Source organism: Macaca nemestrina, chromosome 18 (assembly GCF_043159975.1).
Source record: "Macaca nemestrina isolate mMacNem1 chromosome 18, mMacNem.hap1, whole genome shotgun sequence".
Taxonomy (NCBI): Eukaryota; Metazoa; Chordata; class Mammalia; order Primates; family Cercopithecidae; genus Macaca; species Macaca nemestrina.
Genome location: NC_092142.1, coordinates 49,644,709 through 49,660,025, shown reverse-complemented (window position 1 = coordinate 49,660,025; position 15,317 = coordinate 49,644,709). Strand labels below are relative to the sequence as shown.

The following is a 15,317-nucleotide window of genomic DNA, read 5'->3' as shown; positions in this document are numbered from 1 at the left end:
CTAGGGTCCCGACGGTGGAGACCCGGCACGCTCCCCGGACTCGGAGCCCTCCCGGGAAGCCTCGGGGGATGGGGAAGCCCCGGGGGTGGGGAAGCCCGGGCTGACGTCAGCGTGCTCGGCACCCCACTGGCCCGGCCGGCTCGGGCTCGGGCAACTAACGGGCCGGCGCCGAGGGCCCGACGGTCGCCGCAGCGGCTCCGGACGCCCTGAGGCCGGGTGGCTGCGCCGAGGGGATCCGGCCGCCCGCCGCCCGCCGCCCGCCGCCCGCTCACTCACTAACCTCGGGCGGCGGGGCGTTGCCCCTCGCCCCGGCTCCCCAGCCTGCGTCCCGGGCCGGCCCCGGCGCCCCACACCCACCGCCCTAGTATTTACCTCCGACGCGCGGCCCCCGCGCAGCCGAACCTGCTACCTGGGCCCGCCCCCACCTGCCCCGCCTCCGAACCGCCCAGAGGAGAGGGAGGGAGCGGGGGCGGAGGGGGCAGACGCCGCGCTGGCCAATCGCAGGCCGAGCTGCTCTCTTGAGCGGGCCCTGATTGGGCTTCCCTGTGACAGACCTTCCTCCAATGGCTGCCGGCCCGGCGCCGGCCGAAGGGACTTTCCGCTCTGTCAAGCTCGGTGGAACCAAAGGGAAAGCGGAGGGGCGGGGCGGAGAAGAGCGGGGGATGGAGGCGGGAAGCTCAAGCTGATTGGGCGAAAGGCTGTGGGTGCCGCGTCACCATTGGCTGGTGCCGGAGACGGGGCGGGGCGGGGCGCTGCGCTGTCACCAGCTCCACCTCCCGTGCTCCTGCCTCAGCTGTCAAAACTGTAGACGCTTAGGTTTGGGCTGGGTTGAGAGTCCAGATGAAGGTTGGGAATAGGATTCCAGGATGCCGTGAGAGAGCAAAGCTTTAGAATCAGACCTCACTTTGAATCTTTGGCGCTTTCATTCAGTGGCTGCGTGACTCGGGGAAGTCACAACCACGCTGTGCCTCAATGTCCTCATCTGTAAAATGGAGATCATAGTATCGGTTGTCTTATAGGATTGTGGCAAAATACTGAGTTAAAGTTTCTGGCACGCAGTACCAGCTCAGGAAAGGTTCATCTCTTCCTCCCCCGCAGATTCAGCCTGGGACGCTTGCTGTTTCCGAACCTCTGTTGCCACCTATCCCAGTTAGGAGGGAATTTTCCCAAGGATGGTGAAGAAGGGATTTCCACACGCCGCCTCACTCAGCCCTGCACCCCTGGCCACCAGCCAGGACTTAGGGTGTAGTTAAGGATCTTTCAATTAGAAGGGAGGCTTCTGATTCCCAAAAGTACTCAAAATATTTAAGGAAGTGCTTTTTATAATCGGTCCCAGAGCCTTGCTGCACTGGATACTCCTGTTAATTAATTTCTTCTCCTTTGACATTTTAAGTGCTAATTATAGGAGAAGGTGATTAACACTGAGAAAGGAGGAGGGGTGTGTGTGTGTGTGTATGTGTGTGTTTAACCATGACACAAATTTCCCCCAGTGGAAAGTAACATGTTTCTGGAGATCCAGGGAATTTAAACCAATGAATACATAAAAGCAGTCACATGAGTGACGAGTAACAGTAGCAGTAGACAGGCCACCACTCTTCCCTGCCATAGTCATCCAAAATGAAATGAGCATCTTTTGAAAACCTAAGCCTCTTTCTACTCCTGTCCCTCTTTTGTCACCCCTATCTTCCTGTATTCCAAGCTTCACGACCACACTGCCAAAGGAAGCCATAAGTTGGAAATCAACAGGCCTGGCTTGTGTGGCCTTAGGCAACACCGTTCTCCTCTACATCTTTATTCTCCAACAAAGCTGGAAGGACTCTGAGGTCACAGTCCAACTGTCTGGAAGAAAATTTCAGCTGAAATTTGGTTTTGCCTAACCCATACAATAAGAAGGAGGAAAGAGAAAAGAATGTAAAGGAGAGAGATTTGCGGTCCTTTTAGGCAAGGCAAACATTCTCATGCTACGGCTGCGACCACTTCTCTTATCTGCATGATCTACATCCACTGGTCCCTTAAGGCATTTGAGTTTGTCACTCTGGACTGGAATATTTTCATGTCCCTTCTTTTTGTTTTTGTTGTTGTTGCTGCTGGGGTTTTTTGTTTGTTTGTTTGTTTTGAAACAGAGTCTTGCTCTGTTGCCTAGGCTGGAGGGCAGTGGCGCGGTCTCAGCTCACTGCAGCCTCCGCCTCCCAGGTTCAAGAGATTCTCCTGCCTCAGCCTCCCAAGTAGCTGGGATTACAGGCGCCTGCCACCATGCCCAGCTAATTTTTGTATTTTTAGTAGAGACGGGGTTTCACCATATTGGCCAGGCTGGCCTCAAACTCCTGACCTCAAGTGATCTGCCTGCCTCGGCCTCCCAAAGTGCTGGGATTACAGGCATGAGCCAACGTGCCCGGCCCATTTTTGTGTCCTTTCTGTTGATGGCGTTTGGTGCTGCTGAGGTCTCTACTTCCATAGGGCTTTCTTCCCCAGGGTCTGTCCTGTCATATGTTCACTGACTCAGTGCCGGGGCCTGACAACATCTAAGGGATCTTCATCCAAGTCAAGCCTGACAAATAGGGCTTATCTCAATTATCGTTTCCTATCAATTGGGAATGGCTGCCTAGAACATTGCGTTAAAGCTAATTCTGAACTTGTATTCAGGCTCACAGGGAAGAGAGATGTCTGCCAGGGGATGAGATGGGGAGATAGTGTCATGGTGCTATTATTTGCAGTCTTTGGTAAACCAGCCTCTCACTTTACAGATGGGAGATGAAGGCCCAAAGACGGTAAATTACTAGCCCCCTGTCACTCAGGAGATGGGCCGACACCCTGATTCCAAGCCAAGGCTCTTTCCACCTCTGTTAAAAATGGATTCCCCAACTGAAATGCTCATCCTCTCTGCCTTCCAAATCCTCCCTTCATGGAGGACCTAGTCAAAGTCCTTTACAGACATGTCTTCTCAGAGGGCTCCAGCCCTCACTAATGACCTCTCTCAATCCACCACCCCACAGCCTCTTCCATCCAACCTGGTCCTGGGTTCATGGAACTAGTGGTTGAGTTATTGAGCAGGTACCAGGAAACCGCAATGCACAAGAGAGATACCACCCTCCCTCTGGCAAAAAAATGCAAACTAAAATACTCATTAGATGATCACTTACTTAATTAAAGCTGTGATAAGCCTCAGAAGAAGAATCTCTCTGAGCATGCCTAAAGGGAGGTTGGCCACTCAGGGAAGACCTGTTTGAGGAAGTCACCTTTGAGATGAGATGGGAAAGATAACTGGCAGGCAGGAGTGAGGGTGAACACTCCAGAAATAGGGAACAGGAAAGTGCATGACCTGTTGAAGAAACTGGAAGAGGCAGAGCACAGACAATGAGGGCACAAAAGGGCCTTGGGAGCCAAGGATAGGGGTTGTCCTCCATCCCAAGAGCAATGGGAAGCTTTTGAAGGGTTTTGCAGGGAACATAACGCTGGTTCTTGTTTCTTGTTTGAGATGGGGTCTGACTCTGTTGCCCAGGCTGGAGTACAGTGGCACAATCATAGCTCACTGCAGCCCTGTCTCCTGGGCTCAAGTGATCCTCCCACCTCAGTCTCCCAAGTAGCTGAGACTACAGGTACACACCACCATGCCCAGCTAACTTTTCTCTTTTGAGTAGAGATGAGGGTCTCACCACGTTGCCCAGGCTGGTCTTGAACTCTTGGCTTCAAGAGATCCTCCTGCCTTGGCCTCCCAAAGTGCTGGGATTGCAGGCATAAGCCACTGTGCCTGACCTAACACTGATACTAAGCTGTCTTATGTCGTTCTGTCATTGCACACAGCAGGAACCTAACATAAAACTATTGAATTGAATGGCGCTTTCCCTGCGGAGGATGGTAAACTCCAGGTAGCCTCGTAGGGGCATGGGACATAGAGTAACAACACATGGTCAGGACTCAAGGAAACCTGCTCAGTAGCACCAGTCATGGTTATTGACTAGACTCTGCTCCATGCTTCCCAGTGCCTACCATGGGGTGCCTCCTATTTGCATTCTCTCCAAATTTGATGTCTCTTTTATATCCTACCACCTTCTCAGCATCTCCACTCAACACAGCCAGAAGCGAACTCCTGATATTCCCCACCAGCACCCCCTGCAATCCCTCTGCACTCCCCATCTTAGTAAATGGCAACTCCCAGATGTCCATCCAACCTCCCATGGCTCCAGCCATTTCCCACCAATCCTGTGAATATGGGCATTCAGAATGAACACTGGGCCAAGGGGCTAACTGGACCAGGTATCCACACAAGCAAGGATACGTCACAGGCGCTTTCTCCACGGTAGCCCAGCACAGTGTTTTGATCCATGGATGACGGGTTGAGGTCTTCCATCTCTGAGATGTGCTTATCTCTTAGGGGAGGGAAATTCCAAGTGCGACTGAACATTCTGTCTGAGGACTTTTACTCTGACCACCTAAAAGCTCTTTTTGATAAGATAAAGGGGATTACTTTAATCATCTTTAAACTAATCCAGCTGAACTATAAATCCATGCTCTCCCATTTGAGCTATTTGCTGGTATCAATGACAAATAATTTCTATGTTTGATTTTTAAAACACACACAGAAAGCTCTTTATTAAAGGGAACTCTCTGCTACATCTGGATCCCATTTTGGGCAGTTGATGCATTAGGGATTGTTCCATGTCCCAGGGAATCTTCCTCCCTTAGAAAGGAGACAGAAACGATGTCAGAAAAAGGGTGACTCGTTCTTTTTTTTTTTTTTTTTTTTCTTTTCAGACAGAGTCTTGCTCTGTCATCCAGGCTGGAGTGCAGTGGTGCAATCTCGGCTCACTGCAAGCTCCGCCTCCCGGGTTCACGCCATTTTCCTGCCTCAGCCTCTTGAGTAGCTGGGACTACAGGCACCCGCCACCACACTCGGCTAATTTTTTGTATTTTTTAGTAGAGACGAAGTTTCACCGTGTTAGCCAGAATGGTCTCGATCTCCTGACATCAGCCTCCCAAAGTGCTGGGATTACAGGTGTGAGCCACCGTGCCCGGCCAGGGTGACTCATAAGCTGCCCCAACTTCTAGTTTCTGCCCCGTTTAATAAAGAAAGTGGATCCTTCCTTCATTCAACAAATATGTACTGAGCACCTACTATGTGCTAGGCACCTTTGTAGACTCTGAGGACACTGCAGTGAGCGTGGTTCCTGTTCTCCAGAAGCTGACATTCTAGGGGAAGGGAAAACTGACCACGTGTCAGGTAGTTCATGCACAGAAGATAATACAAGGGAGGGTAGGCAGCGATTGGAAACTGCTGTTTAGGTAGATCGTTCAGGGAAGGACTACCTCATGTAGGTGGCATTTGAACTAAGACCCGAAGGCAGTGAAGAAGCCAACCACACCACCGTCTCAGGGAACAGTGTTCTCATAGGAGGGGACAGGTGAGTGCAGACGTCTGGAAGCAGCAATGTGCCAGGTGTCCTCAGCAATGTGCCTGGTATGCTCAGGGAACAGCAAAGAAGCCAGTGAGGTTGGAGCCCAGAGAACAGGTATGAGTGGCAAAGGGGAGGCCAGAGAGGACACAGCGGGTCCAAGTCAGATGAGACCTTGACTTTTACCCTGTACCAGACAAGAAGTCCTGGAGAGTTTACATCAGAGCAGTGGCTGATCTGACTTATGTTTTAATAGGTTCACGCTTCATATCAAAGGCAGTAACAGGGAGACTGATGCAGTAACCCAGGCAAGGATGGATCCCAAAGGGAACCCCTTGTTTCCTGGGGGTGGAGGCAGAGGAGGAGAGAGGGAAGGGTGCAAGGGGATGTGGAAGTGAAGATATCAAGATATAAGTTGTTACAAAGCAGAAAGAGATGTAGCACTCCTGAAAAGAAGCATTTTCAGGGTGAGTGATCAGGGGAATGGTGATGCTTAGGGGACTGGATCTGTGGATTGTTCAGGAAATAATAATAGGTTGTGATTAAATTTAGAGGGAAAAAAACTGTCCAAGGGAAGCCAATCAAAGAACCTGGATTGCCGGTCTTCCCTGCTGTGATCTCTGCCTGTGATTCTCCAGGGGAAATGTCCTTTATGACCTTACAGTTCACCTGGAACCCTCCACCCAGGGCCTGAGGCAGCGCATTCTCTTGTGCCCAGGCACTGCCAGGCATTGCCCTGAGTACTGGGCGCCTCACACACTGAGCTGGACCACTCACCCGAGTGAAGAAGGAGGCTTGAGGCTGTCCTGGTACAATAATGGAATGAAGGGTTAGCCTCAGCTCAGCCGCTTGGAATATGACTCCACCTCTCACATTTCTGTGGGGTGTATTCATTTCAGCTTTTTGTTTGGTGCTATGGGGAGGGAAGGGCCCTCAGATTGGCATCCTTTTTCTTCTGGGATGGTGGTGAATATTATGAAAGTCTGAGGCTGTTTTTAAAATTCTGCTCTAATGCCTTGTTTTTCTGTGCATGAGAATTATGTATTCTTGGCTGCAAAACTGGAATCTGTCTGTTCATGGATAAACTTCTGGCCATGAGCATGTACCTTTCAGGTAACTTTTCTATCAGAGAAGCTTACAATCAAGAATCCTACTTCCCTAGTTCCCTACACTGGCCCAGGAGGCTTTTGGTGGTATCCGCTGGACTTTTGAAAATTAGGGAATTTCTCCTATTCTGAACTCTACTAGGAATCACATATCAAGATCTCAGTACCATCTTACCTAGGCCCTCTTGACCTCTTCTTTCTCCATAATCTCTTTCTAGCTCATGTCATCCAGACTCAAGGGCCCCATTCTCAGTTTGACACTAAGGACGCCCACGCTGTTACCTCTGGCTGTGACCTTTCCCATGAGCTCCAAATTCACACCATCTTTTGACGTCTCCACTTAACTTCTCCATTTCGGTGTCTCAAACTTGACAATTCAAAACAGAACTCCCTCCCACTTCCAAACTGGTTTCCTACCCAACTTTCCCAAGCCCCCAGTTTCTCAAGTCAGAAATCTATGAGTCATCCTTGATGTCTGCCATTCCCTCATCCCTCCCATCCAACCCATTCGTAGGCTCTTGGGAATCTACCTCCAGAATGTCTCTGGAATCCATCCTCTTCTCTCCACCTCCACTGCCAACCGCCTCTCACCTGCAATAGCTCTGAGGCAGCCTCCCTACTTCTTCTGCCTCCCATCCCCACCCCTATATATTCCTGTCCCATCTCCACCCAGGAGCAAAGAAGTTCTTCTTTAACTGTAAATTGGTTCACATCTCCCCTGCTTAGAACTTTCCAAGGCCTTGATGTTATTCCAAGATCAAGACCAAACTCTTGACTGTGGCCAGTGACACCTTTCCTGAACTGGCCCTACCTACCTCTGCAAACTCATCTAGTGACACCTTTCCCTAAGCTTGCCTCCAACATAGTGTATTAGTTTCCTACGGCTGCTGCAGGAAATGACACAAATTATTCCCCTATAGTCCTGGAGGTCAGAAGTCCAAAATGGGCTGGAGCCAAGGCAGGCAGGGCTATGCTGCTTGCAGAGGTTCTAGGGGATAATCTATTTCCTGGTCTTCTTCACCTTCTAGAGCTGCAATCCTTGGCTCATGGCACCTTCCTCCACCTTCAAAGCCAGGAGTGTAGCATCTTACTTGGTGATCACATTGCTTTCTTCTCTGGTGTCATATTTCCCTTTGCTTTACATTGTCCTTTAAATTTCTCTTATAAGGAAACTGCGATTGCATTTAAGGCCCATCCAAGTAATCCAGGATAATCTTTCCATCTCAAGACCCTTAACTGAATCCCACCTCCAAAGTCCCTTTTGCCATGTAAGGCAACATTCCCAGGGTCCCGGGAATTAGAATCTACGTATCTTTGGGAGTGACTATTGAGCCTACCATGCATACCAGGCTCCTTCCCCCACGAGGGTCTTTGTACTGCTTGTCCCCTATGACTAGAATGCTCCCTTGTTCCCTCTCACTCTTTGCTTGGGCATATCTTTCTCATTCTTGGGGACACAGCTTACCTGGCACCTCCTCAGACAACCTGTCTCGGACCAGGCCCTCAACAGCCTGAAGACTTTTTTTTTTTTATTTTTTTGGATATAGAGTCTTGCTCTGTTGCCCAGGCTAGAGTGCAGTAGTGTGACCTCAGCTCACTGCAACCTCTGCCTCCCGGGGTCAAGCAGTTCTCCTGCTTCAGCCTCCCAAGTAGCTAGATTACAGGCACCTGCTACCATGTCCGGCTAATTTTTGTATTTTTAGTAGAGACGGGTTTTCATCATGTTGGCCAGGCTGGTCTCGAACTCCCAACTTCAAGTGATCTGCCCGTCTCGGCTTCCCAAAGTGCTGAGATTACAGGCATGAGCCACAGTGCCTGGCTGAAGATTTTTTCATATCTTTTTCAACTGACTTGTTTTCTGCCTGCCTCTCCCTCTACCCTCACCTAAGCACCTTGAGGACCATGTCTGTTTTGTCCATCCACTGGTCATCCTTATATAACTGGTTAATAAATCATTGCTGAATTAATGAATTAATTAATTTATGACAGTCTTGCTCTGTCGCCCAGGCTGGAGTGCAGCGGCATGATCTCAGCTCACTGCAACCTTCTCCTCCAAGATTCAAGCGATTTTCCTGCCTCAGCTTCCCAAGTAGCTGGGATTACAGGCGTGCGATGCCACACCCAGCTAACTTATTTTTTTCTTCTTCTATTTTTAGTAGAGACAGGGTTTCTCCATGTTGGCCAGGCTGGTCTTGAACTCCTGACCTCAAGTGATCCACTTGCCTCAGCCTCCCAAAGTGCTGAGATTACAGGCTTGAGCCACCATGCCTGACCTCATTGCTGAATGAATTTAAAGATGACAAATTGACAACCCAATATAGTGCTATGCAAATGGGCTGCTGTGGGTTCACCTCAGCGAAAGGAGACTCATCGCCACCTTCCTCCTGATCTGCTATATTAGAAACAATGGTCTGGGCAGAACACGGCACCAATCACAAAGAAAACCCACAGACACATTCCCACACAGGGTCCAGGGAGATGCCGCAACACCGAGTAAACCAGACACGCACAAATGCAATCGCAGTTTCCTTATAAGAGAAATTTAAAGAGAAATTTCAAGGAAGTAGCATTTCACCTTGCTGGGCGACCACCTGATCCCTTGCTCATTAAACGCAGCTAAGCATTATTTTAACACAAGGCCTGCATGAGAGGCTGCTCGCTGTGGAGAGCCAGCCGTAGGTAAACCTTCTCCATCTTTCTCCTGTTAAAGACTCCTGGAGCCACTTTGAGGGAATGCAGGGCAGCCAAGGGGCCTTTTCACATGTGTTGCAGCCTTTTAGGTTGGGTATGGGGCGGCTCCTGCACAGCTGAAAACTCCACGGGGTTAAATTTTTCTAAACTGAAGCCAAAAGTGTTTTGATGGCCTGGCTATTTTCTAAGAATTGCTTTTGCCTTAAGCTATACAAGATCGGGTTGAAAATATCATTTTTCCCCCCTTCAAGTAGAAAATTGTGCTTTAAAATTTGATAAGCTTTAGGAATATTTTTATTTTTTATTTTATGTATTTATTCAAGACAGAGTTCCACTCTCGTTGCCCTGCTGGAGGGCAGTGGTGTAATCTCGGCTCACTGCAACCTCCGCTATTTTTAGTAGAGACGGGGTTTCTCCATGTTGGTCAGGCTGGTCTCAAACCCCCGACCTCAGGTGATCCGCCCACCTCCGCCTCCCAAAGTGATAGGATTACAGTAGTGAGACACTGTGCCTGGCCAGAATATTTTTAAATGTTTGGTCACAAGGAAGATGGCTGTTTTGACTCAATACTTTATTCCCCTCTGATTATTTACAGCATCAAGTTCACGGCCATGTTGTCTATAAAAGTATAAACTTAAGACAATAAAACAAAGTGATTTATAAATATTAACCAGTTTTCACACATCTTAATGTTGAAAATAATAACATTTGCACAGCATCTGACAATTTACAGAGGCTTCGACATGTATCATTTTGAATAATCCAGGAAGACATTTGCTTAGAAGGAAGGGCTTAATTTTTTTCCTGTAAGCTTTCAATCCATAACTGTACATCCTAAAGCATTCTAGCACAAATGAAATGGAACTGCCTCTTGTGAGTCTATTTCAGAAGTCTGTTGTCAGAGTTCAGTTCACAGGCATCAACCAGAAACCTAGTGAGGCCGTTTGAAATTCTGGCCCAGATTAATTTTTTAAAGCTGCATTTGGAGCTTTTTAAAGTGGAGCTGTTTCCAAAGGCTTAACTGAAGAGTAATTGATTTCACTGGAAATAAAAGTCCACGTGTGATCCCAGCTGGAGTGTGGTCATATTGTTCTTGCAAACCTAGAATGTCTTGGGGGAACAAACGGCTGTCATGTGTCCCCTTCCAAAAATGTCTTAAACACTGGAAAGGAGGGCAGGCTGAGGTGTAGCCCTTCCCACCCTGGGTGCCAGGGTTGGGGGTGCTGTGAGTGAAATATCAAAGCCGAGGTCACTAATATTCTGAATCTCAGCCTCAGAGGAAGGAGCGTGTGCAGGAGTCCAGGAGGAGGGAAGGAACCAGAGATGGGGAATGGCCTGGATGGATGAGTGGAGACATGGAGAAAGTTGCTTCCTGAATTGTGTTCTGTGCACTCCTCTTCATCAGAGCAGTGGGAAGGGGTCTTTTGTGATAGTCCAGGCCTCTCCACCAACAGGCACCCAGTTAACAAGCACATCCATGGGCCCCACCGACCCACATGGAAGCCTGGGAGGATCAGTAGAGGCCAGCCCCATACTGTGGAGGAGGGGCTGTCCCTCTTGTACATCCTGGGATTGAATCTTGGGAAGAAGTCGATGGCAAAAGTAGCCTTGGGAAAAGTCTATCCTGGAAGGCACTGATGCTCCCTCCTCTGCCAGAATAAAGGTGACCCTATGGTGTTCCCAGAAAACAAGCTCAGCGTTAGGCAGGACAGGGCTCATTTTGAAGAGGCTGCCAACAGATGTCACCCAGCCTCTGGGGCCCAAACTCACAGCTTGCTCACAAACAAACTGAGATGAACATCCTCCAGGAGACTTCAAAGCAAGAGTCTGGTGTCCCTGCAGCCAAGCTTGTCAGCCTCCTCCAGAGAGAAAGTGTTCCCTCGGAGCCTAAAGGAGATCAAGTGAACAGAGGTTTGAGTGACGACAAAAGTAGAGCAGGGCGTTCAAACAAAAGCCTCCACTTTTTAAACCCATGCCTGGCATGGGCTGACCCTCTGGCCCAGCTGCAGTGTTTCTTGCAGGGAAGTCAGGGCCGTTTTACCCTCGGTCAACCAGGGCAGCTCATGAAGCATTCTGAACAAGGCTCCATGACTCTGCAGAGAGAGAGAGAGTCCACAACACCGCACCCAGCCAGCCACAGACTCCCCAAGGCCAGTGATTCTTTTTAAGGCAACAAGGGAATCTGTCAAGAATGCAATGAGCAAACCCTGGTGCCCTCCCAAGTTCCATCAACAGGCAGCAAATAGCATCAGATCCCTTAAAATATCAACCTGATGTTGGCTAGTGCCCAGGACACAGAATGTGATGTTTCTTAGGACTGAGCAATGGTTTCAAAAACAAAGAAACAGAAAACCTACGCTCTGCCCAGAACCTGATGATGTCATAGGCCACAGAAATGTCACAATCTTACAGAAGGAAAAATCTCTCCATCACAGCATAGATTTTTGAAGTCACTTTTAAATTTTTTATTATCTTAGGAGACGGGAATCTAATTCTGTCGCGTGTGCGGTGATGCAATCGTGGCCCACTGCAGCTTTGAACTCCTGGGTTCAAGGGATCCTTCCATCCCAACCTCCCGAGTAGCTAGGAACTACACCGCACCCAGCTGAATTTTTTTTTTTTAAGAGAAGAGGTCTGATGTCGAACTTCTGGCCTCAAGTGATCCTCCTGCCTCAGCCTCCCAAAGGGCTGGGATTACAGGTGTGAGCTGCCACGCCCAGCAAAGCTTTTGTGTTTAACTTCATCATTTGATATCTGCATTTGCTGCAGCCTTGGTATGCTTTTTGAAAGAAGACAAGGCCTGCATATTTAAAGCAGGGATGATAAGCTTATGGGAATGAGTTGCCAAAGGGTCCTGGTCTAAGGCAATAGGCTTGGTGGATCTGCAGTCAGCCAGAGTGGGTTTGCCCATCTGAGAAGACTTAGCCCTTCTTGTACTCTGGTTAACTACTGGAATCATGAATGGGCATCCAGAGTTCCCAGCTCTTTTGAGAAAACCCTGAGATACAGATTTTTTATAAGAAATGTCCTGGCTTTTAAATATTAGTCTCTAGCCCAGTGCCTGGAACATACATACTAACATTCACTTATAGCACATTAGGCCAAGGAAAACCTTTACTTATTGTCTGAAAAATAGATCCCTGGAAATAAGAACAAATCTTTGAAGCTGTGGCTCAGCAGAGAGAAAGTCCACAACACTGGACCCAGCTGCCCAGACTCCCAAGGCCATTGTTTTTAAGGCAACGAAAGAATCTGTCAAGAATGCAATTCTTGCTTTTTTCAAATACATGAAGGACTATGGCTTTCTTATAGAGAACTGGATACACTGTGCAACCTGCTCCTAACCTGTGTAACCTCCATTCAGAACCACAGAAGGTCTGATCCAGTATCTTTGACCTGTGAAGGCAGATGCAGTTCCCAGGAGGGCAGGAGCTGACTTTTCTTTTCATTCTTCAACCACATCCCCATTCCTACACTATCTCATAGAACAGAGAAGTTGCTGAATAAATAGTCAAGGTTTAAAAATGAAATCATTGCTTCCTACTTAAAGATGTGAAGACTTCTTAGACAGAAAACCAGATCCCTCACATGCAGAATCATTCTCCCTGAATGTGAGAATCAGAAGGATCCTCGAAATTTTCCTCTCTCCCACCACCCCATTTTACAGATAGAAAAACTGAGGCTCAGAGAGCTAAAGCAGGCCTGCTCAGGGGCCTTACCAGACTTCCAGGATGGTGTCATTCCTTTCAAGGGCCTGCAGGAGGGCTTCTGCCCCTAGGTAGGTGATGCAGTTATTGGACAACCTGGAGAAGAAGATAGAATGGTGAGCTTCAAGGATTCTTGGTTTTCCTCTTGAAACTGTCCAGTTAAAGAGACTTCAGGAGTTATCCAGCCTACTGAAGCCCACCTGTCCCCTAGACACCTCCCACTCATGTCTGAGATTCCCAGTGAGCTCATCAGCGAAGGCTCAGTACCGTCAGTGAAATGTACCCATCTCTCTTCCATTCACTAGATGAGTTTATCAAATTAAGTAGCCACTCCCTTAGGATAGTAGTTAGGTACATGCATTTTAGTGCTAGATGTCCTGGGTTTAAATCCCACCTACACCACTTCTTTTTTTGATCTTGAGCAAATTAGTTCTAATTTCCTCATTGGTAAAATGGGCCTAAAAGAGTACCTGTGTCATCAAGCATAAGAATCTAAATTGTAATGGGTGTAAGCAGGCTCCTGTTCACATCCACCATCCATCTCCTTGTGGCATGAGTCCTGGGCCATTAAGTCAGCCACCAGTCCCGGCATTATCTCCCCGCACTCTGCTTGCCGGGCAGACCCACCACTCTCTGCAAACCTAAAACACTTGCGCAGTACTCGATATGGTTTTGCTGTGTCCCCACCCAAATCTCATCTTGAATTTCCACATGTTGTGGGAGGGAGCCAGTGGAAGGTAATTGAATTCCATCCTGTTCTCATTATAGTAAATAAGTCTCACGAGATCTGATGGTTTTAAAAAGGGGAGTTTCCCTGAACAAGCCCTCTTCTCCTGTCTGCTGCCATGTGAGACGTGCCTTTCACCTTCCGCCATGATTGTGAGACCTCCCCAGCCATGTGGAACTGTGAGTCCAATAAACTCTTCCTTTCAAAAAGTGCCCAGTCTTGGGTATATCTTTATCATCAGCATGAAAATGGACTAATACAGTACTTAATTGATAGAAAATAACCAATGAGCAGTAATATTTCCATTTTTAGGGGGGTCTTTGAGGGCACAGACACAGAGATTAGAGAATATATGAGGTGGCTGACAACAGGGAGGGGAGACAGGATAGGGCCAGGGACAGTAACAGAGGAGTCATGTGTTTCCCATGTTGCTCTTTTGCTTATAGCTTTGCCTTCCGATAATGTCCACTCCAGGTCCTCCCCCTTTCCCACAATTTTAGGAACGTCTTTCAAGTTGACCCTAAGGCAATGCTTGTAATTGCCAGTATTTGTTGAGCTTCTATTAGGTTGGTGTAAACGTAATTGCAGTTTTTGTACTGTTGAAATTTGCCATTTGATATTGGAATACATTCTTAAATAAATGTGGTTATGTTATACATCGTTTTAATGCAGAATTCTCACTTTATGATTTCTTGCTAATGAATTAATACTTTCTGTTTATTTTATATTTATTTTAGACTATGAAAATGATGTTAGACAAAAAGTAAATTCAAGCAATTTTCTTATTCGAATTCAAAATGAGTCATAAAGCAGCGGAGACAACTCACAACATCAACAACGCATTTGGCCCAGGAACTGCTAACGAACGTACAGTGCAGTGGTGGTTCAAGAAGTTTTGCAAAGGAGACGAGAGCCTGGAAGATGAGGAGCTGTGCTGGCAGGCCATTGGAAGTTGACAATGACCAATTGAGAGCAATCATCAAAGCTGATCTTCTTACAACCACTTGAGAACTCAACATCGACCATTCCATGGTCGTTCAGCATTTGAAGCAAATTGGAAAGGTGAAAAAGCTCGATAAGTGGGTGCCTCATGAGGCTGAGTGAAAACCAAGAAAATCATCATTTTGAAGTGTCATCTTCTCTTTTTCTACACAACAACAGTGAACCATTTCTTGATCTGATTGTGACATGAGATGAAAAGTGGATTTTATACAACTGGCAAGGACTAGCTCAGTGGTTGGACCGAGAAGATGCTCCAAAGCACTTCCCAAAGCCAAATTTGTGCCAAAAAAAAAAAAAAAGGTCATGGTCACCAGTGGACTGCTGCTGGTCTGATCCCCTACAGCTTTCTGAATCCTGGCGAAACCACTACATCTGAGAAGTATGCTCGTCAAGTCAATGAGATGCACTGAAAACTGCAACACCTGCAGCAGGCATTGGTCAACAGAAAGGGTCCAATTCTCCACGACAATACCCGACTGCACGTCGCACAACCAAAGCTTCAAAAGTTGGATGAATTGGACTATGAAGTTTTGCCTCATCCGCCATATTTACCTGACCTCTGGCCAACTGACTATCATTTCTTCAAGAATCTCGACGACTTTTTGCAGGGAAAATGCTTCTACAACCAGCAGGATGCAGAAAATGCTTTCCAAGAGTTTGTCGAATCCCGAAGCACGAATTTTTATGCTACAGG

At 47.8% G+C, this 15,317-nt stretch overlaps 2 protein-coding genes across 10 annotated transcripts in view; both read right to left on the bottom strand.

Annotated features, from left to right (window-relative positions):
- The window catches only part of LOC105492255 (CYLD lysine 63 deubiquitinase), a 59,984-nt gene extending 59,561 nt beyond the window's left edge, over positions 1-423 (bottom strand). Inside the window, exon 1 of one of the 2 annotated variants that reach the window (XM_071084523.1) lies at positions 373-423. The gene's annotated coding sequence lies outside the window, so the exon portion shown is untranslated. The other variant, XM_071084522.1, reaches the window with a different exon arrangement.
- A 9,049-nt stretch (positions 424-9,472) lies between these two features.
- The window catches only part of LOC105492256 (nucleotide binding oligomerization domain containing 2), a 70,727-nt gene continuing 64,882 nt past the window's right edge, over positions 9,473-15,317 (bottom strand). For 4 of the 8 annotated variants that reach the window (XM_011759304.2, XM_011759305.2, XM_011759303.3 and 1 more), the window contains 2 exons: positions 12,907-12,990; positions 9,476-11,074 (listed from right to left, as the gene is read on the bottom strand). In XM_011759304.2, coding sequence (XP_011757606.1) covers positions 11,002-11,074; positions 12,907-12,990 — 157 coding nt within the window. In that variant the 3' untranslated portion in view covers positions 9,476-11,001. Of the gene's footprint in view, positions 11,075-12,906; positions 12,991-15,317 lie in introns of all 8 variants that reach the window. The other 4 variants (XM_011759301.3, XM_011759306.3, XM_011759308.3 and 1 more) reach the window with 4 other exon arrangements.